General features: G+C 44.8%; 1 protein-coding gene across 8 annotated transcripts in view; it reads left to right on the top strand.

Moving 5' to 3' along the window:
• The window catches only part of col16a1 (collagen, type XVI, alpha 1), a 628,911-nt gene that overhangs the window by 290,506 nt on the left and 314,801 nt on the right, over positions 1–23,604 (top strand). For 7 of the 8 annotated variants that reach the window (XM_068011105.1, XM_068011107.1, XM_068011111.1 and 4 more), the window contains 6 exons: positions 1,004–1,126; positions 8,979–9,023; positions 10,504–10,539; positions 15,622–15,675; positions 16,068–16,121; positions 22,431–22,544. In XM_068011105.1, coding sequence (XP_067867206.1) covers positions 1,004–1,126; positions 8,979–9,023; positions 10,504–10,539; positions 15,622–15,675; positions 16,068–16,121; positions 22,431–22,544 — 426 coding nt within the window. The remainder of the gene's footprint in view (positions 1–1,003; positions 1,127–8,978; positions 9,024–10,503; positions 10,540–15,621; positions 15,676–16,067; positions 16,122–22,430; positions 22,545–23,604) is intronic. The other variant, XM_068011110.1, reaches the window with a different exon arrangement.

Here is a 23,604-nt window from a genome sequence, read left to right as displayed (position 1 = left end):
TATGCTTCCTCTGTCCTCTGCCTCATATCTAAGGGCCACAAATGGGAGACCAAGATAATTGGCAGAAGTACCATAGGGGCGATGAGGGGAATTATTTTTACACAGTGAGTTTTGTGATCTGGAATGTGCTGCCTGAAAGGCTGAAGGAAGCAGATTCAATGGTAGCTTTCAAAAGAGAACTGGATAAATATTTGAATAGGAAACTTTTTCAGGGCTATGGGAAGGGGCAGGGAAGTGGCACTAATTGGACTAATTCATGGAGCTGGCACAGGCACATTGGGCTGAATGGCCTCTTTCTGTGCTGCATCATTCTTCGATTCTAAAGTCTAAATCTAGGGCTCAGGTACATTCTGCTGAACCATACATAGTCGGAGTTTCTACACTTCTGGCTTTTTGAAGTAGCATTTACTCATTCAAACAGCCTGAAAACAGATTCAGTGGGTGGACGACACCCCTTGTGATCTGAAATGAGCTCATGTAGAGCCAAGGTAACCCCAATCTGTCCAATAACCCTGATTTTCATTAAATGTAGATTCTCACTGTGGCTTAAGGCGATCAGACACTAAGGATGATAGATGACCTGCTAAACTACTAAGCAACTAACCTCATGTATTTACTCTAAAATAATTGACAGTAGCAAGGATATCCGGGAAGGACAGTACAATCTGAGTAGTAATTTGCAATACACATGCCAAGATTATATTCTCAAGAATTAGTTACATTGACAGTTTTTCTTGGCATGACTCAGTGTATTATCACATGACTCTGGGAGAAAGTTGGCAGCTGGTACATAAACCAGCTGCTCACCCAGTTCTAAGTTTGAATCAGGTTTCAACAATCGGAGAGGAATCCTTTTAAGGATAGGGCTGTCATTACCATAGATACCAAGTTACTTTGTCATGTGAGGATATGTGTAGAATCATTCTGCTGTTGTTTTGTTGGGAAGGCTGGGGAGGGGATTACTCACCAAGATGACATATCTCATCCCTGTTCCATATCATAGGGCGAGTCGTGCAAGATCTGTCCACAACTTCCTGATGAACTTGGAAACATTGTGGGACTTCCAGGACCACCAGGAGCTAAAGGTGACCCAGGGCCCCCAGGAGTTCAAGAACCTGGCCCACCTGTGAGTACCCAAAATGAAGGGGGTTCAAGAGTCAAAGGGAAATAAGTCTCTCCTGCATGGAAATCACCTCACACTTCATATCTTTGCATTGATTCTGCTCAGTTGTCATGGGAGGATTTGGAAAAACAGCGACATCTCTTGATCCATATCACTGCCCCACATTAAAGCAAACCTCGTGGCTTCACTAGTGTCACCTCAATGGACCTGCCAAACTCTCAAAATAAGCAAGTCTGCTTGGAAAACCAGTTGGAGGCTCGGGAAAGTTGAGTTCAAATTTCCTTTGCCTCCTTTGTCTGGAATTGCTTCAGAGCTGGAGGTAAACTAGCTCCAGGTACAAATGCCCTCACTGAATAGAAAGCCCCTTTTCTCTGAGCAGTTTGCTGTTCGCCTGTGTTGGTTAGTTCAGGATCAATCTCACCTTCTCAGTGTATTGGAGGTGTGTTTGATTGACCCCAGGACCTGCTCTGTGATGTAATTTTCTGTAAACACTGTTAATCTTAGTTTGGGTTTACGCTGAATGATCTTCAATGGTCAGAATAAGGCAATTGTTCAAATCTGTCAACCAAAAGCAAGATGGCTACTGGTGTTTGCACACACTCTGAATCATGGTAATTAGTTGCTTGAGCAGCCATGTGATTCAATCCCTGGCACAGATTAGCTGTTTGGTGATAATCACTTGGGACATAAGAGTTGCCAACTGTGGTTGGACTTATTCCGGGAGACTTCATCACATGACTATCTGCCTCCAACTGTCCCTCCCCCAAGCTCCCACTAATATGTCCATCCTTGTGCACCCCGTCTTGCCACGCCAATTGGTAGCCAAATTGGGTGATTATTGGCTCTCAATCAAACAGCTTCTTTCCCATCTCTGATGTTTTTATAACTAATAAAAGTATTCAAAGAAAATATGAAAAAGACACTTTTATTTATTGCCGCTGTGAATTTTCTCCTGAGCCATTCGCATCAGTGTCCTGGGGATTATGGGGGGGAGGCAGTCATGGTAATGTCACTGGACTAGTAATGCAGAGGTCAAGCTACTGCTCTGGGGACATGGGTTCAAATCGTGCCACAGCAGATGGCAAAATTAATAAATTATTATTCAATTAATAAATCTGTAATTTAAAAAAACTGGTTTAATGGTGACCATAAAACCATTGTCAGTTGTTGTAAAAACTCATCTAGTTCACTAATGTCCTATAGGGAAGGAAATCTGCTGTCCTTACCTGGTCTGGCCTACATGTGACTCCAGACACACAGCAATATGGCTAACTCTGAAATGGTCTAGCAAGCCACTCAGTTCAAGGGCAAATAGGGATGGGCAATAAATGCCCACATCCCTATATTATGAAAATATTTTTAAAAGATTCTCCAATTCCTGGAGAATCCTGGGAAGAGCAACTGATTTTCATCTGCGCAATGTTCCATAAAATTATGGACTGTCTGCATTTGATTGGCAAACATGAATTTGAAGCTAAAATAAAAGCAAAATACTGCAGGTACTGGAAATATGAAATAAAAACAAAAAGTGCTGGAAATACTCAGCAGGACTGGAGCATCTGTAGAGAGAGAAGCAGGGTTTGCCTATTACATTTCTAACCTTTGTCAGTTCTGATGAAGGGTCACTGACCTGAAACGTTAACTCTGCTTCTCACTCCACAGATGCTGCCAAAGCTGCTGAGTATTTCCAGCACTTTTTGTTTTTATTTGTGAATTTGAACCTTTTTGACAAGGAAATGAGTCCTGTGGAATTAGTTCTGAACAAATCAGTGCTGAATAACGCTGACCAATACCTCCTGGTTATGTTAGTGGTTCTGACTGCCCTCCGTGCCTCTGTCTGTTAGAATTCAGGTTCCTGATCAGTCAGATATGCACCAGCATGAAATTTCTGTTCGGGAGCAAACAGCAGCTCCCCCTGATGGCTCAGTTACTAAATACACCATTCAGTTCAGGAGTGATCCACACAGAAAGGAAGCTCCCAGGGTCAATTCTTAGTCTTTGTCAAGTTTACTGATCTCAACTGGGATTGTGGTGGGACTTCAGAATTGGGCTCAATGCCAGTGGGATATAGGATAGGTGACGAATCAGAACCAAACTGCATTGACCAGATCCACAGATTAGAGAGATATTTATACTTTGTTTTATAATGCTCCTGTAAAATGCCCTGACACATTTTATTATGTTAAAAGCACGATACAAGTGTAAGTTGTTGTTGTTGACTAATGCAACAACATGGATTGAGAATTGGTTGACAGACAGGAAACAGAGAGTAGGGATAAATAGATCTTTTTCTGGGTGGCAGGCAGTGACTAGTGGGATACTGCAGGGATCAGGGCTTGGGCCCCAGCTATTCACAATATATATTAATGACTTGGGTGAGGGAACTAAATATAGCATTTCCAAGTTTGCAGACGACACAAAGCTGAGGGGGAAAGTGAGCTGTGAGGAGGATGCAAAGAGGATCCAATGTGATTTGAACAAGTTGGGTGACTTGTCAAATGCATGACAGATGCAGTATAACATGGATAAATCCACAGATGCTGCCAGACCTGCTGAGTGGTTCCAGCATTTCTTGTTTTTATTTCAGATTTCCAGCATCCGCAGTATTTTGCTTTTATTTTAGTGGATAAATGTGAGGTTATCCACTTTGGTTGTAAAAACAGAAAGGCAGATTATTATCTGAATGGCAATACATTGGGATAGGGGGAGGTGCAATGAGACTTGGGTGTCCTTGTACACCAGTCGCTGAAAGTAAGCATTCAGGTGCAGCAAGCAATTAGGAAGGCGAATGGTATTTTGGCCTTCATTGCAAGAGGATTTGAGTACAGGAGCAAGGATGTCTTACTGCAGTTATACAGGGCCTTGGTGAGACCACATCTGGAGTATCATGTGCAGTTTTGGTCCCCTTACTTGAAGAAGGAAATACTTGCCATGGAGGGAGTGCAAAGAAGATTTACTAGGCTGATTCCTGGGATGGTAGGATTGACGTATGAGGAGAGATTGGGTCGACTCGGCATATATTGACTAGAGTTTAGAAGAATGAGAGGGGATCTTATAGAAACCTATAAAATTCTAACAGGACTAGACAGGCTATATGCAGGGCGGATGTTCCTGATGGCTGGGGTGTCCAGAACCAGGAGTCACAGTCTCAGGATATGGGGTCTGCCATTTAGAACCAAGATGAGGAGAAATGTCTTCACTCAGAGGGTGGTGAACCTGTGGAATTCTCTACCGCAGAAGGCAGTGGAGGCCAAGTCATTAAATATATTCAAGAAGGAGAGAGATATATTTCTTAATGCCAAAGGGATCAAGGGATATGGGGAGAAAGCGGGAACTTTTTTTTATTCATTCATGGGATGTGGGTGTCACTGGCTATGCCAGCATTTATTGCCCATCCCTAATTGCCCTTGAGAAGGTGGTGGTGAGCTTCCTTCTTGAACTGCTGCAGTCCATGTGGGGTAGGTACACCCACAGTGCTGTTAGGAAGGGAGTTCCAGGATTTTAACACAGCAACAGTGAAGGAACGGTGATATAGTTCCAAGTCAGGATGGTGTGTGACTTGGAGGGGAACTTGCAGGTAGTGATGTTCCCATGCATCTGCTCCCCTTGTCCTTTGAGGTGGTAGAGGTCACGGGTTTGGAAGGTGCTGTCTAAGGAGCCTTGGTGCATTGCTGCAGTGCATCTTGTAGATGGTACACACTGCTGCCACTGTGCGTCGGTGGTGGAGGGTTTGAATGTTTGTGGATGGTGTGCCAATCAAGCGGGCTGCTTTGTCCTGGATGGTGTCGAGCTTCTTGAGTGTTGTTGGAGCTGCACTCATCCAGGCAAATGGAGAGTATTCCATCACACTCCTGACTTGTGCCTTGTAGATGGTGGACAGGCTTTGGGGAGTCAGGAGGTGAGTTACTCGCCACAGGATTCCTAGCCTTTGACCTGCTCTTGTAACCATGGTATTTATATGGCTACTCCAGTTCCGTTTTTGGTCAATGGTCGCCCCTAGGATGTTGTTAGTGGGGGATTCAGTGATGGTAATGCCATTGAATGTCAAGGGGAGATGGTTAGATTCTCTCTTGTTGGAGATGGTCATTGCCTGGCACTTGTGTGGTGCAAATGTTACTTGCCACTTATCAGCCCAAGCCTGGATGTTGTCCAGGTCTTGCTACATTTCTACACGGACTGCTTCAGTATTTGAGGAGTTGTGAATGATACTGAACATTATGCAATCATCAGCGAACATCCCCACTTCTGACCTTATGATTGATGAAGCAGCTGAAGATGGTTGGGCCTAGGACACTACCCTGAGGAACTCCTGCAGTGATGTCCTGGAGCTCAGATGATTGACCTCCAACAACCACAGCCATCTTCCTTTGCGCTAGGTATGACTCCAACCAGCGGAGAGTTTATCCCTGATTCCCATTGACCTCAGTTTTGCTAGGGCTCCTTGATGCCATACTCGGTCAAATGCTGCCTTGATGTCAAGCGCAGTCACTCTCCCCTCACCTCTTGAGTTCAGCCCTTTTGTCCATGTTTGAACAAAGGCTGTAATGAGGTCAGGAGCTGAGTGGCCCTGACGGAACCCAAATTGAGCGTCACTGAGCAGGTTATTGCTAAGCAGGTGCTGCTTGATGGCACTGTTGATGACATCTTCCATCACTTTACTGATGATTGAGAGTAGACTGATGGGGCAGTAATTGGCCGGGTTGGACTTGTCCTGCTTTTTGTGTACAGGACATACCTGGGCAATTTTCCACATTGCCGAGTAGATGCCAGTGTTGTAGCTGCACTGGAACAGCTTGGCTAGGGATACGGCAAGTTCTGGAGCACAGGTCTTCAGTACTATTGCTGGAATATTGTCAGGACCCATAGCCTTTGCAGTATCCAGTGCCTTCAGTCTTTTCTTGATATTACGCAGAGTGAATTCAATTGGCTGAAGTCGGGCATCTGTAATGCTGGGAACTTCAGGAGGAGGCCGAGATGGATCATCAACTTGGCACTTCCGGCTGAAGTTTGTTGCAAATGCTTCAGCCTTATCTTTCGCACTGATGTGTTGGGCTCCCCCATCATTGAGGATGGGGATATTTGTGGAGCCACCTCCTCCAGTTAGTTGTTTAATTGTCCATTCACAACTGGATGTGGCAGGACTGCAGAGCTTAAATCTCATCCGTTGGTTATGGGATCGCTTAGCTCTGTCTATTGCATGCTGCTTATGCAGTTTGGCATGCAAGTAGTCCTGGGTTGTAGCTTCACCAGGTTGGCACCTCATTTTGAGGTATGCCTGGTGCTGCTCCTGTCATGCCCTCCTGCACTCTTCATTGAACCAGGGTTGGTCTCCTAGCTTGATGGTAATGGTAGAGTGGGGAATATGTCGGGCCATGAGGTTACAGATTGTGGTTGAGTCCAATTCTGTTGCTGCTGATGGCCCGCAGCACCTCATGGATGCCCAATTTTGCATTTCTAGATCTGTTCAAAATCTATCCCATTTAGCACAGTGATAGTGCCACACAACACGATGGAGGGTCTCCTCAATGTGAAGGCAGGACTTCATCTCCACAAGGACTGTGCTGTGGTCACTCCTACCAATACAGTCATGGACAGAAGCATCTGTGGCAGGCAGATTGGTGAGGACAAGGTCAAGTATGTTTTTCCCTTTTGTTGGTTCCCTCACCACCTGCCACAGACCCAGTCTAGCAGCTATGTCCTTTAGTACTCGGCTAGCTTGGTCAGTAGTGGTGCTACTGAGCCACTCTTGGTGATGGACATTGAAGTTCCCCACCCAGAGTACATTTTGTGCCGTTGCCACCTTCAGTGCTTCCTCCAAATGGTCTTTAACATGGAGGAGAACTGAGTCATCAGCTGAGGGAGGACACAGTAGGTGGGAATCAGTAGGAGGTTACCTTGCCCATGTTTGACCTGATGCCATGAGACTTCATGGGGTCCGGAGTCGATGTTGAGGACTCCCAAGGCACCTCCTGCCCTACTTTATCAAAGTAGAGTGGGAGAGTTAAGGCCAATATTTACCCTCTATCAACATCACAAAAACATTATCTGGTCATTATCATGTTGCTGCTTGTGGGAGCTTGCTGTATGTACATTGGCTGCTGCATTTCCTACATCACAACAGTGACTATGTTTCAGAAGTCCTTTGTTGGCTGTAATGTGTTTTGGAATTCTATATAAATGCAAGTCTTGTTTTTTTCTTTTTAGTTGATGTCTCTCAGAGGAGATGCTAAACCAATTTCCTATCTGCCTGTTGATGTAGATATTAGTTTCCCATGGCCTGAATTTCCCTTCTCTATTCTGGCCCAATCAATGGGGGTGGGTGGGGGGGGGGGTGGAATAATGGGAGACATGGCAGGGAAGATCGAGTGCTGAGGTCCCCAGCCCCCCTCCCAATTAATTATTTTTCCCCTGCCCAAGTCAGAACCACCTGCATTTCCACCCTCCACAACCCCACTCCCCCATCCATGCCCAATGCATCCAAACACTAGCCGGGAGGTGGGGCTTGAGTTCCCTGCCATATGCCCCTCTTCTTGCTGCTGTTCGGCACTATCAGGTGAACTCTGAGTGATTGCCGTGGAGTCAGGATGGGAAAGCCCCAACATGTGGGAATGGAGAGAGGGGGATTTGGTGTGGCTTCCTGTCCCTCCAGATTGGCCTTCAGACAGCTGCCTTAGTTTTGGGTAAGGCCAACAAAACCTTGAGCTGACTGTTTCTGTGAAGCGCTGCAGGCCTCTGCAGTGCCCTCTCCCACACTGGGTGTTGTAGAGGTCTTCCTACTGCAAGACCTACAAGAGGTTCAGAAGGAGACGTGATGGTGTGAAGTGGGTATACTTTATAAATAGATTTAAAAGAACGCACAGCAGTCACAAAGTTAACGAGCTGACATAATCCTTACATTCAAGAACTGCCTAGTAGTTCAACAAGTTACGAGTAATGCAGACATGATATTACCCAGTCCTGCTGGGAGGATCATTGACTTCAGGGCACACTTCCTTCTCTGTCTCCACATGTGGAACTTCTTGTGCTATTTCACACTTTGCCATATCTTGTTATTTGCAGCTCATCAGTCAGGGTGTTGTGGGAGATCAAGAATGGCTACATCTAATCAAGCACCCCTGACCTGCTGAAATGTATTCTGGGATACTTAGCCATTTTAGATTGTATCTTATAGATCGGTTCAGTATTTCAGGCTTGTGCTTCCAGTTGGTGATCCTGCTGGGTGTCCACCATAAATACATCAAGGGGTCTGTGTGGCATGTGGATTGTCGTTCCTCCCCTTGCCCATAGGAGCAGATTAAGGAAAATGCAGACCAATACCTTTATTTAAAGAGGAGCAGGGTATAGTGTTGTGCTGTGTTCTTAAGCCTTCATTAAGTGATAGCCACAGGCTTTTTCTTCAGATTCAGCACAAACATTATTTATTGTCTTACTTCATTGCATGATCTCAGACCAGTGAGGAAAATACCTGGACCTGTTTGTGTGTGCTCTGCAAGCCATGTGCTGAGTGTGTCTCTCAAAATGGTGTCTCTTAATATATGCATGATGATGTCATCAGTAGCCTGGGGGGTCTCTTAAAGGGATGGTTTCCTAAAGTTGAAGTCACCACATTACATAGGGAGTTCTTCCAGTATCCTGGCCAGCATTCCTCCCTTGGCCAACAACACCAATTAAAAACAGATTAATGGTCATTCATTTGCTGTTTTGTGGAATCTTGCTTTGCATAAGTTGGTTGCCACCTTTACCTAAATAAGAACAATGATTGCATTTCAAGAAGTAATTCATAAGCTATGATGTTCTTTGGGACATCCTAAGGAAGTGATGAGCTGCCATATCAATACATGTTGTCTCTTTATAGGGCCAACCGGGGCCTCCAGGCCTACCTGGCTTAAATGGAGAAAAGGTAAGTCACTGAGTCAACAATATCTAAAAAAACTGCACTTCAACAAACAAATTGCCTGGTTCAAGTCATGTTGAACAGTACTGTAGTGTAGTGGTTATCTTCGTTGACTAATAATCCAGAACTAAACTCAATCCAGAGAACCTGACTTCAAATCCCACTCTGGCCATTTGAGAATATTTCAGACAGATAGATGCCACAGTGGAAGTATACTGTGTATATAATATTGGCAAAGATTCCTCATTTGGTCCTTCTCATGATCTGCTTGTGATCAGGATCAAGGTACAAAACCCTTCTACCTCTTCCCCAGGCCCTGAGTCAAAAATGATCAAATGTAATGCTGATTGTTGCTTGAGTTTTGTGACAGTCTGAATGGGATCAAGGTTTGCCTGCAGTCCACCTCTTCTTCACCTGTGGACCTCTGCAGATCAGCATTTTCCTCTGAACCTCTATACACCACCCTGTAGTGCCAGGATACCACGAGTCACATTCTGCCAGTTTGGGTACAATACCCATTTTGCCTGCTCTCTGTGTCCTTCTTTCTAACCAGTTCCATTTTTGTTCTGTGTCTTATCTGGAGACTTGTGGATTGCCTTCTGGAGATCCTATAATAACATCCATTGATATATTCCATTATCTGTTAGTTACCTCCTCAAATAATTCAGCTAGGTTAGTTACACATGACTTAGTCTTTACAAATCCATGCTCATATTTGTCCAAGTGCTCAGTCACTCTCCCTCCAACAACAGATTCCAGTACCATCCCCACAACTGATGTTAGACGAATAGGTCTATAGTTTCCTGCTCGATCTCTCTGACCTTCTTAAATAATTGAGTGACATTGGCAATTTTCCAATCCAAGGGAACAATTTCTGAATCAAGAGAGCTTTGGAAGATCATGACTAGCGCCTCAACAATTTCCTCCCTTACGTCCCTTAATACCCTGGGGTGAAAGCCATTGGCTCCTGAAGGTTTGTCTGCTTTAATCTCATGAACTTTCCCATCAACATTTTTTTTTTACTTATATTGAATCTAGTTAGTTCCTTCCCTTAATTAATTTTTTTAATTTTCCTTGTATTTCTGGTATTTTATCCCCCATCTCTACTGTGAAGATCAATACAAAGTAGTGTTTTAGGAAGTCTGCCATTTCCTGATTTCCAATTACATTATCACCTGTGTCTGTTATTAAGCTGCCCACAATCCTCTTAGCTACCCTGTTTCTCTTAATATAATTGCAAAAATCTTTAGTGTTGCCCCTGATATCCCTTGCAAGCTTTGTAACATATTCCTTTTTGCAGATTAGTTAGTGAAAGGTTGGTAAAAAGCATCAGGTTAGTTTAAATATTGTGTAAACGTGAATCCTGTGACTCATCAAGTTAAGCCAACGTCTGGAGAACTGAGTGTGTAAAAAAATGAGTCCCTTTAAACAGACTGGAATTCCTGGCTGTTGTACACTGTTCAAGTGACAAGTCTCCATTTCACAGGGTAACATCGGCAAGCCAGGAGCCACTGGGAAAACCGTGAGTACAGTGACCATTTCTCGCTTACTTTACAACCTCCTGTCTCACATCAGTTACAATAGGACTAACACAGAACATAAAACCGAGCCTTCATACAGAGTGGAATGAAGTGCTCGTACCAGAGACAAGGATTCAACTGCAAGAAACAGTGAACCTGCTCACTCCGTTGTGCACTCTGGCTTTTCCTTTGGGGCCCCAGTTTTCAATCCAGCTCAACCTAAAGGGTTGAAATTCTCATCTCTTCACTGGTTGTTAGGATCCTAAATGCAATGAGGTTAAATCCTGAACACAGAAACACTTATTTTGCAATAACCTTTGATGCACTTGCCCTGGGAACAGAAGAATAGGAAGCCAGTTCGCCCCTCGGGCTTGTTCCACCACTCAGTGAGATCATGGCTGATCTGTGACCTAACTCTATATGCCCATCTTTGACCTGTATTTTTCCCATTTACTTGGATCTGTGCTATTTGTTTGCACTTTTATATGCTACTTTGTTTAGTTTTATGTTCTCTTACCTCTTTGGCCATCCAAAGAAAGAACAAAGAACAGTACAGCACAGGAACAGGCCATTCGGCCCTCCAAGCCTGCGCCGATCTTGATGCCTGCCTAAACTAACACCTTCTGCACTTCCGGGGCCCATATCCCTCTATTCCCTTCCTATTCATGTATTTGTCAAGATGTCTTTTTTTTTGGCCAGTAGAGTTCTTGCCCTTTTGGAGCGTAAACTGGTTCTGTATCGTATTAAATTCATTTTTGAACACCTCCCACTGATCTTGTCATTTTGCCCATAAACAGATTTGTCTAGTTTACTGTGGACAGTCTCTGTCTTGTCCCATTGAAGTCAGCCTTACCTAAATCTAGAATCTTAGCAGCTGTTTCATGTTTCTCCCTTTCAAACACTATTTTGAATTTGATCATGTTATGATTGCTATTAGATAAATGTTCATGTACCGTTAGACCTGGCTCATTACTCATTATTAAATTTAATAAGGCATGCCCCCTTATTGGTTCTCAGATATATTGTTGCAGAAAACTATCCAGAACATACTCAAGAAATTCACTGGCTTTCTGACATGTGCTAGTCTGCCTGCCCCAATCTATATGGAAGTTAAAATCCCCTCTATTAAAAGCATTCTGCCTTTGCTACATGCTTGTCTAATATCTGCATTTATGCAATCTACCACTATACAGCTGCTACCAAGAGGTCTTTCACTACAGTCTTAAATCTTTTCCTATTTTTAATACTACCCATAATGTCTCCACTGCCTGCTTACCTCTCATCATTGAAGTGATTTCATCTTTAATCACGAAGACTACTCCTCTTCCACTTTCCATTTTCCTGAAAATTCCTGTAGACATTACAAGCTGGTATATTTAGTTCTTAATATTTAGTTTAGGAGTGTTTGATGGGACAGTGTAGAGGGAGCTTTACTCTGCATCTAACCCGTGCAGGACCTTCCCTGGGAGTGTTTGAAGGGACAGCATAGGAGGAGCCTAATCTATATATAATCCATGTTTTTCCTGCGCTGGGAGTGTTTAATGGAATACAGTTCAGGGAGATTTACTCTGTGACCAACAGGATACAGACACTCTTCAAAATTGTTTATTTCACATGAATAACTGCAAATAAAAAACAAGAAAGATAAATCAGTGTCAGAACAGTGGGAGGCATTCAAAGGGGAGATTCAAGGGGTTCAGGGTAAACATGTTCCCACAAAGAAAAAAGGTGAGGCAGCCAAATCTAGAGCCCCATGGATGTCAATGAGCCTACAGGGTAAGATAAGGCAGAAAAGGAAAGCTTATGTCCGACACCAAGAACTCAATACTACAGAAAGCCGAGATGAGTACAGAAAGTGGAGGGGTAAAATCAAAAAGGTAATTAGGAAAGCAAAGAGAGGGCATGAGAGAATATTGGCAAGCAAAATAAAGGTGAACCCAAAGATGTTTTATCTAGACATTAAGAGTAAGAGGATAACTAAGGAGAGAGTAGGGCTCATAAAAGACCAAAAAGGTAACCTATGTGTAGGAGCGGAAGACATTGGCATTGTTCTTATTGAAACATTTGCGTCTGTCTTCACAAAAGTGGGGGATGATGCAGATATTGTAGTTAAGGAGGAGTGTGAAGTATTAGATGTGATAAACATAGGGAAAGAGGAAGTATTAATGGGATTAGCAACCTTGAAAGTTCATAAATTACCAGGGCCAGATGAAATGTATCCTAGACTGTTAGAAGAAGCAAGAGAGGAAATAGCAAAGGGTCTGACCATCATTTTCCAGTCCTTACTGGATACAGGTGTGGTGCCGAAGGATTGAAAAATTGCTAACGTTGAACATCTGTTTAAAAAGGGAGTGAAGGATAGACTGAATAATTATAGGCCAGTCAGTCTAATCTCAGTCGTGGGCAAATTATTGGAATCTATTCTGAGAGACAGGATAAAATGTCACTTAGAAAGGCGCAGGTTAATCAAGGATAGTCAGCATGGATTTGTTAAGAGAAGATCTTTTTTGACCAACTTGATCGAATTTTTTGAAGTAACAAGGAAGATAGATGAAGGTAGTGCAGTTGATGTGGTCTTCATGGATTTTAGCAAGGCTTTTGACAAGGTCCCACATGGCAGACTGGTTAAAAAAATAAAATCCATTGGGATCCAGAGAAATGCAGAAAGGTGGATACAAAATTGACTCAGTGGCAGGAAACAAAGGGTAATTGTTGACGGCTGTTTTAGTGACTGGAGGGCTGTTTCCAGTGGGGTTTTGCAGGGCTCAGTACTGGGTCCCCTGGTTTTTCTGGTGTATATTAACGATTTGGACAGAAATGTAGGGGGCATGATCAAGAAGTTTGCGGACGACACAAAGATTGGCTGTGTGGTAGATAGTGAAGAGGATAGCTGTAGGCTGCAAGAAGATATTGATGGTCTGGTCAGATGGGCAGAAAAGTGGCAAATGGAATTCAACTTGGAGAAGTGTGAGGTGATGCATTTGGGGAGGTCAAACAAGGCAAAGGAATACACAATTAATGGGAAAATACTGAGAAGAGTAGAGGAAGTAAGGGAGTTTGGAGTGAATGTCCACAGATCCCTGAAGATAGCAGGGCAGGTCGATCAAGTGGTTAAGAAGTCATATGGAATCCTTTCCTTTATTAGCCGAGGTATAGAATATAAGAGTAGTGAGGTTATGCTGGAACTGTATAAATCATTGGTTAGGCCACAACTTGAGTACTGTGTGCAGTTCTGGTCACCTCATTACAGAAAGGATGTAATTGCACTAGAGAGGGTACAGAGGAGATTTACGAGGATGTTGCCAGGACTGGAAAAATACAGCTATGAGGAAAGATTGGATAGGCTGGGGTTGTTCTCCCTGGAACAGAGAAGGTTGAGGGGAGATCTGATTGAAATGTACAAAATTTGAGGGGCCTGGATAGAATGGAGGTGAAGGGTCTATTCACCTTAGCAGAGAGGTCAGTGACTAGGGGGTCATAGAATTAAAGTGATTGGTAGAAAAATTAGATGGAAGATGAGGAAAAACTTTTTCACCCAGAGGGTGGTGGGGGTCTGGAACTCACTGCCTGAAAGGGTAGTTGAGGCAGAGACCCTCAACTCATTCAAAAGGAGTCTGGATATGCACCTCAAGCGCTGTAATCTGCAGGGCTATGGACCATATGCTGGAAGGTGGGATTAGAATAGGTGGATCGTTCTGCAGTTGGCACAGACACAATGGGCCAAGTGGCCTCTTTCTGTGCCTTAAACTTTCTACAATTCTATACACATTTTCAATCATTGATCATTTATAACAGGGTTATTTTTCTGAAAGCAACTGCCCAGTGTCAGTGAGGAGGCAGCTGCTCCAATTGATTCTCCTCTGAGCTCATTCATATATCGCAGGCAGATTGCATCCTTAGCCAGGGTGTTCACCTGTAAATCAGTAAGAACATTGCAGTTGAGTTGTAGACCTTGCAGTGACTTCAAGGTTTGAAGCCTTGTGACTGCTGCTGGAAAGCTAATTGTCCCAAGGAGGAGGGAAGGTTAGGTGAAATGAAAGCTGTGAAAAGTCACCTTGAAGTCTGTAGTCCACTGGCAGGACACCCTCACCCTTGCCCCCGAGACCCCTCAGTCCATGGTAATCTAATGGTGGGCTTTGCCTGGTTTTCACAGGTGGCCCTCTGTTGTGTCGACTGGGTGAAAGTGCAAGGTAACAGGTTGTCTCTCTTCCCTCATTGTAATAGATAGTCTGGGCCTGGGGCCTGCGACAGGCCCAATTATCCTGGCAGGGAAGGCCCCAGGATATCCTGGGGTGGGTAGGGGCAGGCAAGGAGAGACCTGAGGAAACATAACTGCTCAGCCAATTCCCGAGATCCAAGGGAGAAGGAAATCTCCCTCAATTTTATCTTGTGAGCAATTTTTGACTATGATTAGAAGGTGAAGATTGGAGAATCTTCCCACAGTGAAGGATCCTTCCCGCTGGCATCAGCAAGGCTCTGCAACTGCAGATTTCCCTCGGGACCCCTCGTCCCTGATCCTTCTCAAAGCAGACATGTCATCAGCAAAATAAGTGGCGGTTACCAATGTTTGTTCGGTGTCCGCCGTGGCTCAACTGGTAGCACTCTCACCTCTAAGCAGAAAGTTGTGGATTCAAGTCCCACTCCAAAGACTAGACAACAAAATCTAGGCTGACACTCCCAGTACAGTACTGAAGGAATGCTGCACTGTTGGAGGTGCCGGCTTTCGGATGAGATGTTAAACCGAGTTCCTGCCTGTCCTCTCAGCTGGATATAAAAGACGCCATGGAGTAGGGGAATCCTTCCAGCATACTGGGCCAATATTTACCCCCCAATCAACATGACTAAAAGAGATGATCTATTCATGATCATATTTCCATTTGTCGGAGCTTGCTGTACACAAATATACCACAGCATTTCCTACATTACAGCGGTGACTACACTTCAAAAGTATTTAATTGGCTGTAAAGTGCTTTAGAATAGCCTGGAATTGTGAAAGGCACTATAGAAATACAAGCCTTTCTTTCTTTAATCTCTATATCTTTGCCATCCTTGACCAAAGCTGTGTTTTCTTTTGTTTCTTAAAGGGCAAGCGTGGTAATCAGGGGATCCCTGGGCATGACGCTGAAAGGGGTGACAAGGTAAGTGCTTGTATCTCTAAACATTACTTTGCAACTTTTCCCTGCTTCTACAGTTCAGCTTCCAGAGATGGGAAGATTTGTGCACGAAACGTTATTCTTACAAAGTATCTGGAGTGGGATATCTAGCCCGCAGCCTCCAGCTGCATATACCTCCTGATCCCCCAACCGAACCTCGGGGGGCAGCAAACGAAATCTGAATTAAACTACTCCACAAAATGCAATGGTTTCATCAGCTGAGGCCTGATGAATGGTTACTGGTAAAATGATTACCTGTGGAACTGTATCCCAGTCAGAATTTTGTTTTTAGGAAACTGGTGTACTCTCGGTTTAAATCTATCACTGTGTTACACTTGGGGTTGAATTTTCCATCTACACTCTTGTCTGTTCTATAGGGTGATCGCGGAGATCGAGGGATTGCTGGAGCTCCTGGGTCCAAAGGAGAAAAGGTTTGCATTACATTTTGTTGCAAAAAAATAGTAAGATTTCTTGTCTGCCAGTACCTCGCGAGTTTATCTCCATTTTGTTCCTCCCTATTTATCAGTGACAATCATGGCTGGGAGGTAGCACTCTCACTGTGGCTCAGAAGATTGTGAGTTCAAGTTCATTCCAGATTCCTGAGCATGTAATTCAAGCTAATGTTGCAATGCAGTACTGAGGGAGTGTTGCACTGTCAGAGATGTTGTCTTTTGCAGGAGAGGTTAAACCAATGATCTGTCTGTCTTCTCAGGTGGACATCCAAGATCCTATCACTATATTTGAAGAGCAGTGGAGTTCTCTCTGGTGTCCAGGCCAATATTTTTCTCTGCGCTATCATCAATATAACAGATTATCTGATCAGTTAACTCATTACTGTTAACATAACTGTGTGCAAATTCACTGCCATGATTCCTAATCAGAAGACCTCAAATATACTTCATTGGCTATAAGTCAGCATCCTGAGATTGTGAAAGGCACTGTGTAATGCAAATTGTCCCTTAGAATTAGACTGTCTCTTTATATCAAATGCAAACAATAAGAAATTGCATTTGTCTCAGTGCTACAACAGTCCAATGTACTTCACAGAGGCTTAATAAGAAATGAATTGATGCTGAGGCAAAAGGGGTAGACTTGGGGCCAGGAAGGGCATTAGGGTGGTCAACAATCAGCAAGTCTCTTTGGTGAGTAAAGCTTGGAGAGGGCATAGTCGCAAGATAAGAGAATAACTAGACAAGGATGTGGGGTCAGGGTTAGATCAGGGGATCCCTTAAGGGAATAAAAGCAAAATTCTGCAGATGCTGGAAATCTGAAATAAAAATAAGAAAGGCTGGAAATACTCAGCAGGTCTGGCAGCATCTGTGGAGGGAGAAACAGAGTTAATGTTTCAGGTCTGAGACCTTTCATGAGAACGGTGGGGAGGTGGTTCCCTTGGGGAGATTCCCTTGGGGGAAGTTTGGCTTGTTGGTGAAGGGGAGAAACAGCAGTGGCAGCTGAACAAATAGTCTAGGCCTTAGTGAAACAAGAGTCCATGCACTCCTGGCACTTGTCGATGAAGATGGAGGAGGAAGGGGAGAGGGGTTTAAGAAGATGGTTGATAATGGAGAGAAGAAGTTAAGGGTTAACATTGTGTTCCAAGATGATTCTGGACAGTTTTCTAAAAGGACAGCAAGGCCAACCAGATCTGGTGATTGATGGCCAAACCTGTTCTGCACTTGATACTCACAAGTCTGCACCTTTTGGGCTTGAGGGAGTGATGATGAAGGGGCATGATGACCTGGATGGCAGTGAGTAAAGATTTTACTCAGGGCAAGGGCTTTGAAAATGGAGGTGAGAGAGGGGTTGAGTAGATTGATGGCTGCAGATGTTTTATGGTGACTGGAGATTGGTAAAATTATCCCTCGATGGATGCATTGCGTGGAAGATCAAGAGAAGAGAGGAGGTTGGATTTGTTGCTCTTAAGGAGATAGCCACGGGTGTCCTGATGGGCCCTTCGGAGAATGGCAAGAATGCAGTGGGTTTATCTAAAGGTTATTCAAACCTGGAGCAGCGACAGAAGATTTGTAAGGCAGAGGACTGGTTGAGATAGAGACTGGTGGGGTGGGGGGCAAAGTTACAAAGTACCCAAGAACAGAGAAATCAAAAGTGGCTTGACTGGGTGGCAGGAGTCATACTGGGCTGGATTTTTAAAGCACACTGGGGGCAGGAGCGGGTGTGCTTACAAATTAAAAATTGCATGCTTGGAGGTTGGCAATAGGTCCCATAAGCTGCGGAACACAAAACTATTTTTAAAGGGATGCCGGGAAGGAGGAAACAGCAACCTCCAATTGAGTGCTTGTTGAGCTCATTGCGGACTTCATTAACAGCCTTGTCAGTAGCAGTTTACAATTTTTAAAGGAAGGGAATGGGGAGAACGTCATGTCTGGGACACAGCACTGTGTACAAGTTGTGAACAATGCAATGGCCATGAGGGCTATGGGAAGGGCTGATTAAAATAATGCAGAGGCACGAAACAAAACTCAGCTGCTCCAAGAGTGCTACAGAGTGGTCACTGCTGGAATTGTAAGACTTGTTTTTCTCAGTGGTGAATTCAGAGAAGGACATGAGGCCTCTGACATCACTTGGGCAGCTGGGGTGGGCAGGGGAAGGCTTGGTGAATGCACAAACCCCAGCTGAGGGATTTCAGATAGGAACAGATTACTCTGACATTGGGCACGTCAGCCAGGAGATGCAACCTCCTGGACAGCAGGAGGCCAGAGGAGCACAGCAAGGGGGGCTGCAAGGAGATGAAGGTGCTACCCAAGACATCAGGTGTACCACCCAAGATTCAGCTACCTGCAAATGATAGAGCACCAGTGCTGCAGGAGCCTGTGCCTATCCATGCAGATGGTCTTGGACCTGCGTGCTCTGATCCACAATGGCCTGCATGGCGGTTCCTTACTGAAGCCATCAAGGTTATCAATGCCCTAAACTTCTCTTCAACCGAGGTCTTTCCAGGGATTAGCTGCAGACCTAGGTGTGCAATCAGCAGCTCATTACACCATCAGGCAGGTGGCAAATTTCACATTCAGGAAGGTAGGGGACTACATCCACTTTGACACAGATGGGCCATTGCAGGAACAGAGGACTTTGGGCTTTGCTGGAAATGATGGATCCCCTCAGGTCCAAGGGCTCATTGATTGTACCCACATAGCCACAAAGGCACTGACACACCAGCTAGTCAGATTCCTGAACAGAAAGGGTTACCATTCAATGAATGTTTAACTGGTCTGTGACCACAGGAAGCGAATCTTGCATGTCTGCACACAGTTCCTGGGCAGCTGTCATGACTCCTTTATCCTGCAAGAGTCCCAAGTGCTGCACCTCTCCAGATTCCATGGCTTTCTGCTGGGGGATAAGAGTTAGATCCCCTAAGGAGATGGGTCCTGGTGCCCGTCCGAAACCGATACGCAGGTGGGGAGAGGTGCTACAACCAGAGCCGCCACCTAACATAGACCTGCATTGAACAGACCATTAGCCTCTTGAAGATGTGCTTCCGTTGGCTTGACCAGTCAGGGGTGGTGCTCTCCAGTACGAGCCAGCCAGAGTGTCTCAGAGTGTCATATCACAACATGACACTGGCGGTGGATGACGACGAGGAGCTGGAACACCACTCCACTTCAGAGAAGGGCTGGAAGGAGGAGGAAGGGATCGATCAAGAGGTGGCCGGCGCCCAGGCAGTGGAGGATGCCTGTCAACGCTGTCCGAGACCTCAGGTCGAACTGCAAGCTGACATGGCAGCAAGGGCCACACTGATTTAGCAGCGCTTCACCTGATCACCCTTAACCCCTTATGGCTGATGACATCACAACTCACCTTCCAGCATACAGAGCTATTTCACCACCATGACCCTTAACTGCGAGGTCTCATTGGCAGCCATGCAGACTGAGGGTTCCTCTGCCAACATTGGCCAACATCACAAGGCATGGGCACAGAATATTCTCAGGGCCCCACATCCCTGTCACCCACCCCACAATATTACGTCCCCCTTCTGAGATGAGACATCAAAAGCACACCTGTCAGAGTGATGACTAAAGAAGTTATATTGTGATGCCAACAAAGTAACACAGATGTAGACAATAGCACCCATGTGATGCATTAAGTGAATTCAATAGTGTGGTGCCTTCCTCTCCCTACCACTTCTATGGGGTGCTCCCCTGTGGCAGAAGATGAGGTGAATGCAGACTTCTCCCTACGCTCTGCCTCCAGCTGAAATGCCTATGGCTTCCTTCCTTGTTTTGGAGTTGCCCGTGGAGGCTCCTTCACAGGCTGCCGGGCCTGCATCATTGCATGGGTTGCCTCTGTCACAGTGCCCTGGCACATAGATGGCTCCTGAATCGGAGTGGGCGAGGGGCTGAAGGGTGATGCCGGTGCCCCCTGAGGCACAGATCCTTTGTCTGCTGCCACCGACTGGGATGCAACTGGCATCCACTCTGAGCACCTTTGCGCCATCAGTGACACTGAACGGTCAGTGCTACAGAGAGTCTCACTCTTTCTGTGCATGTCAGCACGCTGCTCCTGCAGGGTGAGGTAAAGTCACCCATGGGCAGTCCCCCTTTGGAGGACAGAGGACAGACACAGTGATGCTTCACTGAGCCAAGATGCTGGGCCTCAGATGTCACAGACAAGGAGGGCCTTCCTCGAGAATCAGAGTCAAATAAGTTCCCAATTGTTAGAGTTCCTTGAGGCCTTAAGGAGCCATGGCCAATCCATGCAGTGCATGTGCTCTGCCATGACTCAGGGATTCGATTGCATGTGCTCCTCCATTGGGAGACTGGGCATTCTTGGAGAGCAAAATGTTGCACCACACTGTGTGAGTGTTTGCACTGCTGTGAGGTTCACCCAGCACTCCCCTTTCTATGCTAATCCATCAAATGAAAAATCAGCCCATAGAGTCATAAAAGCACAGAAGGAGGCCATTCGGCCCATCAAGTTCATGCCAGCTGTCTGGAGAGCAATCTGGTCAGTCCCAGTCCTCGGCTCTATACTCGTAACCCTGCAAGTTTATTTTTCTCAAGTGTCCATCCAATTTCCTTTTGAAATTATTTACCATCCCCACTTCCACCACCCTCGTGGTCAGTGAGTTCCAGGTCATTACCACTCACTGCATAAAAAATTTCTTCCTCACATCCCCCCTGCATCTCCTGCCCAAAACCTTAAATCTGTGCCCCCTGGTCCCAATGGGAACAGCTTTTCTTCGTCTACCTTATCTGAACCTATCATAATCTTGCCCACCTCTATCAAATCGCCCCTCAATCTCATTTACTCCAAGGAGAACAACCCCAGCTTATCCAACCTAACCTTGTAGTTAAAATCCCTCGTTCCTGGAACCATTCTGGTAAATCTCCCCTGCACCCTTTCAAGGACCCTCACATCCTTCCTAAAGTGTGGTGACCAGAACTGGGTGCAATACTCTAGTTGTGGCATCAACAGAGCTCTATAAAGGTTCAGTATAACTTCCCTGCTTTTGTACTCAACACTTCTATATATGAAGCCCAAGACCCCATATAGTTTGCTAACTACTCTCTCAATATGTCCTTACAGCTTTCAAAATCTATGCACATGCACCCCCAGGTCCCTCTGTTCCTGCACATTCTTTAGAACTGTGCCATTAAGTCTATATTGCCTCTCCCTATTCCTTCTGCCAAAATGCATCACCTCGCATTTCTCTGTATAAAATTCTATCTGAAACTTGTCTGCCCATTCTGCTAGCCTAACTATGCCCTATTGCAGTTGATTGGTATTATCCTCACTGTTTGCCACACTTCCAAGTTTCATATCATTGGCAAATTTTGAAATGTTACTCTGTATTCCAATATCCAGGTCATTTATATCTATATATATTTATATCCTAGCACTGACTCTTGGGGAACTCTACTGTCCACTATCCTCCAGTCTGAAAAATAATCATTTACCCTGACTTAAAAAGAAAAAGTGCTGGAAATACTCAGCAGGTCTGGCAGCATCTGTGGAGAGAGAAGCAGAGTTAACGTTTCAGGTCAGTGAGATCAGGAGATCTGATGAAAGGTCACTGACCTGACCCCTCTCCACAGATGCTGCCAGACCTGCTGAGTATTTCCAGCACTTTTTCTTTTTATTTCAGATTTCCAGCAGCTGCAGTATTTTGTTTTTAATTTTCCATGACTTGTTGTTTTCTGTCCTAAAGCCATTTTTTTAATCCAAGCTGACACTGAACTTCCTATTCCATGAACCTTAATTTTGTTAACCAGCCTTTGTTCCAACCCCAGCTTCTCCAACCTAACCTTGTAGCTAAAAGGAAGGTGGAGAGACCGGAGAGAAGGATCAAGAGAAAACAAAAAGGAGGTAGAAATAATGTGCTTGAGTCTGGAAAGGCAACCGAACTTCACACACAAATGGACAGGAAGTGGGAATTCAGGTTACATAGGCCTGGTCATAAACAAAGCACAGGGAGGAAATTGAATGAGAGATCCAAAATTAAAGTCTGCCTGGGACTAAGTTGACTCATAGATAAGATGGAGTCAATTTGGAGTGTGCATGGGGCAATGTCCAGTTATGGAGGTAGTGGTGAAGAAGGAATGGAGGGTAGAGTGACTCACTGAGAAACTGCAAGCCTGTCACCGCAGTGTGATGAGCCCACTTGGCCACTGTTGAATTATTTGCGTGTGAGTTCCAGGCTGTCAGAGGGCATGTTATTGCCAGTGTGGGTTGCTAGAGAGTTGGCAATCTGCACCGCGACTCACATCTTTCTCTTTACAATTTAGGGCGATGGATGTGGGCTCTGCTTGACTGCTCAACCTGGTCATCTTCAAGCAATTGATGGAAACAGGAGCAACACAGGAACACAACCTGCATCCCAAATTCAGCCTGGCAAACAGGTGAGAAATTCCAGATCACCTGAAGGATCCTGACTTTTCCTCTCTCGTGTCCTCAAATTTGGAAACAAATCAGTTGTCATGTGTTGTGGAATGTTGTGTGTGATGGGAACTATTGATATTTTTCTTCTGATTTAGATGGAGTAAGGCCCTTTGAATAGTTTCTTGGTGAGGAATATGCTCATGACGCCAGATGCTTGACTGGAAAATCATTACTACCTATTCCCATGACCCTGGTTTGTGCAGGGTTGATATGACTCTAATACCCACTTCATCTTTATGTGTATGTGAAAAGCCATTTTGTTGGTTTAAGAACCACTGCAGGATTTAGTTGCACCTCAGCAGAATGTCAGCAACTGGTCATTAGCGTGGGAGAGCGAGCTTTCCCTGATGGATGAAAGACGCATCTCCATTGCCCTTCCTTGGGCAAGAGGATCAGTTAAGGCCTACTCCACTTTAAAGCTAAGAAAGATAGATCAGAGTATTGTTTAAATGGTGTAAAGCTAGAAACTATGAAGAGATTTAGGAGTCCAAGTACAGAAATCACTAAAAACTAGTGGACAGGAACAAAAAATAGTTAGAAAGACTAATGGAATATTGGCCTTTATCTGAAGAGGGTGGAGATTATGTTACAACTGCATAGAGCCCATTTCTAGTACAGTGCTCAGCTCTGGACACCGCAAATCAGGAAGGATGTATTGGCCTTGGAGTGGGTGAGGGCAGATTCACCAGAATTATACTGGGGCTAAAAGGTTTAAAATATGAGGGCAGGTTGCATAGACTTGGTTTGTATTCCTTTGCGTATAGAAGATTAAGGAATGATCTTAATGAGGAGTTCAAGATGATTAAAGGATTTGATAGGATAGATAGAGAAAAACTAGTTCCTCTGCTGGAAAATTCCAGAACAAGTTGGCAGAACCTTAAAACTAGAGCTAGGCCATTTGGGGGTGATGTCACACAAGGAGTAGTAGAAATCTGAAACACTCTCCCCCATAGCTGTTGGGGCTCCGGGTCAATTGAGCTTTGGAGCTTTATTAGGCAAGGATATTAAGGGTTATGGAAC

This window comes from Heterodontus francisci, chromosome 31, assembly GCF_036365525.1.
Source record: "Heterodontus francisci isolate sHetFra1 chromosome 31, sHetFra1.hap1, whole genome shotgun sequence".
Lineage (NCBI taxonomy): Eukaryota > Metazoa > Chordata > Chondrichthyes > Heterodontiformes > Heterodontidae > Heterodontus > Heterodontus francisci.
This window is presented reverse-complemented; position numbering and strand designations above follow the sequence as displayed.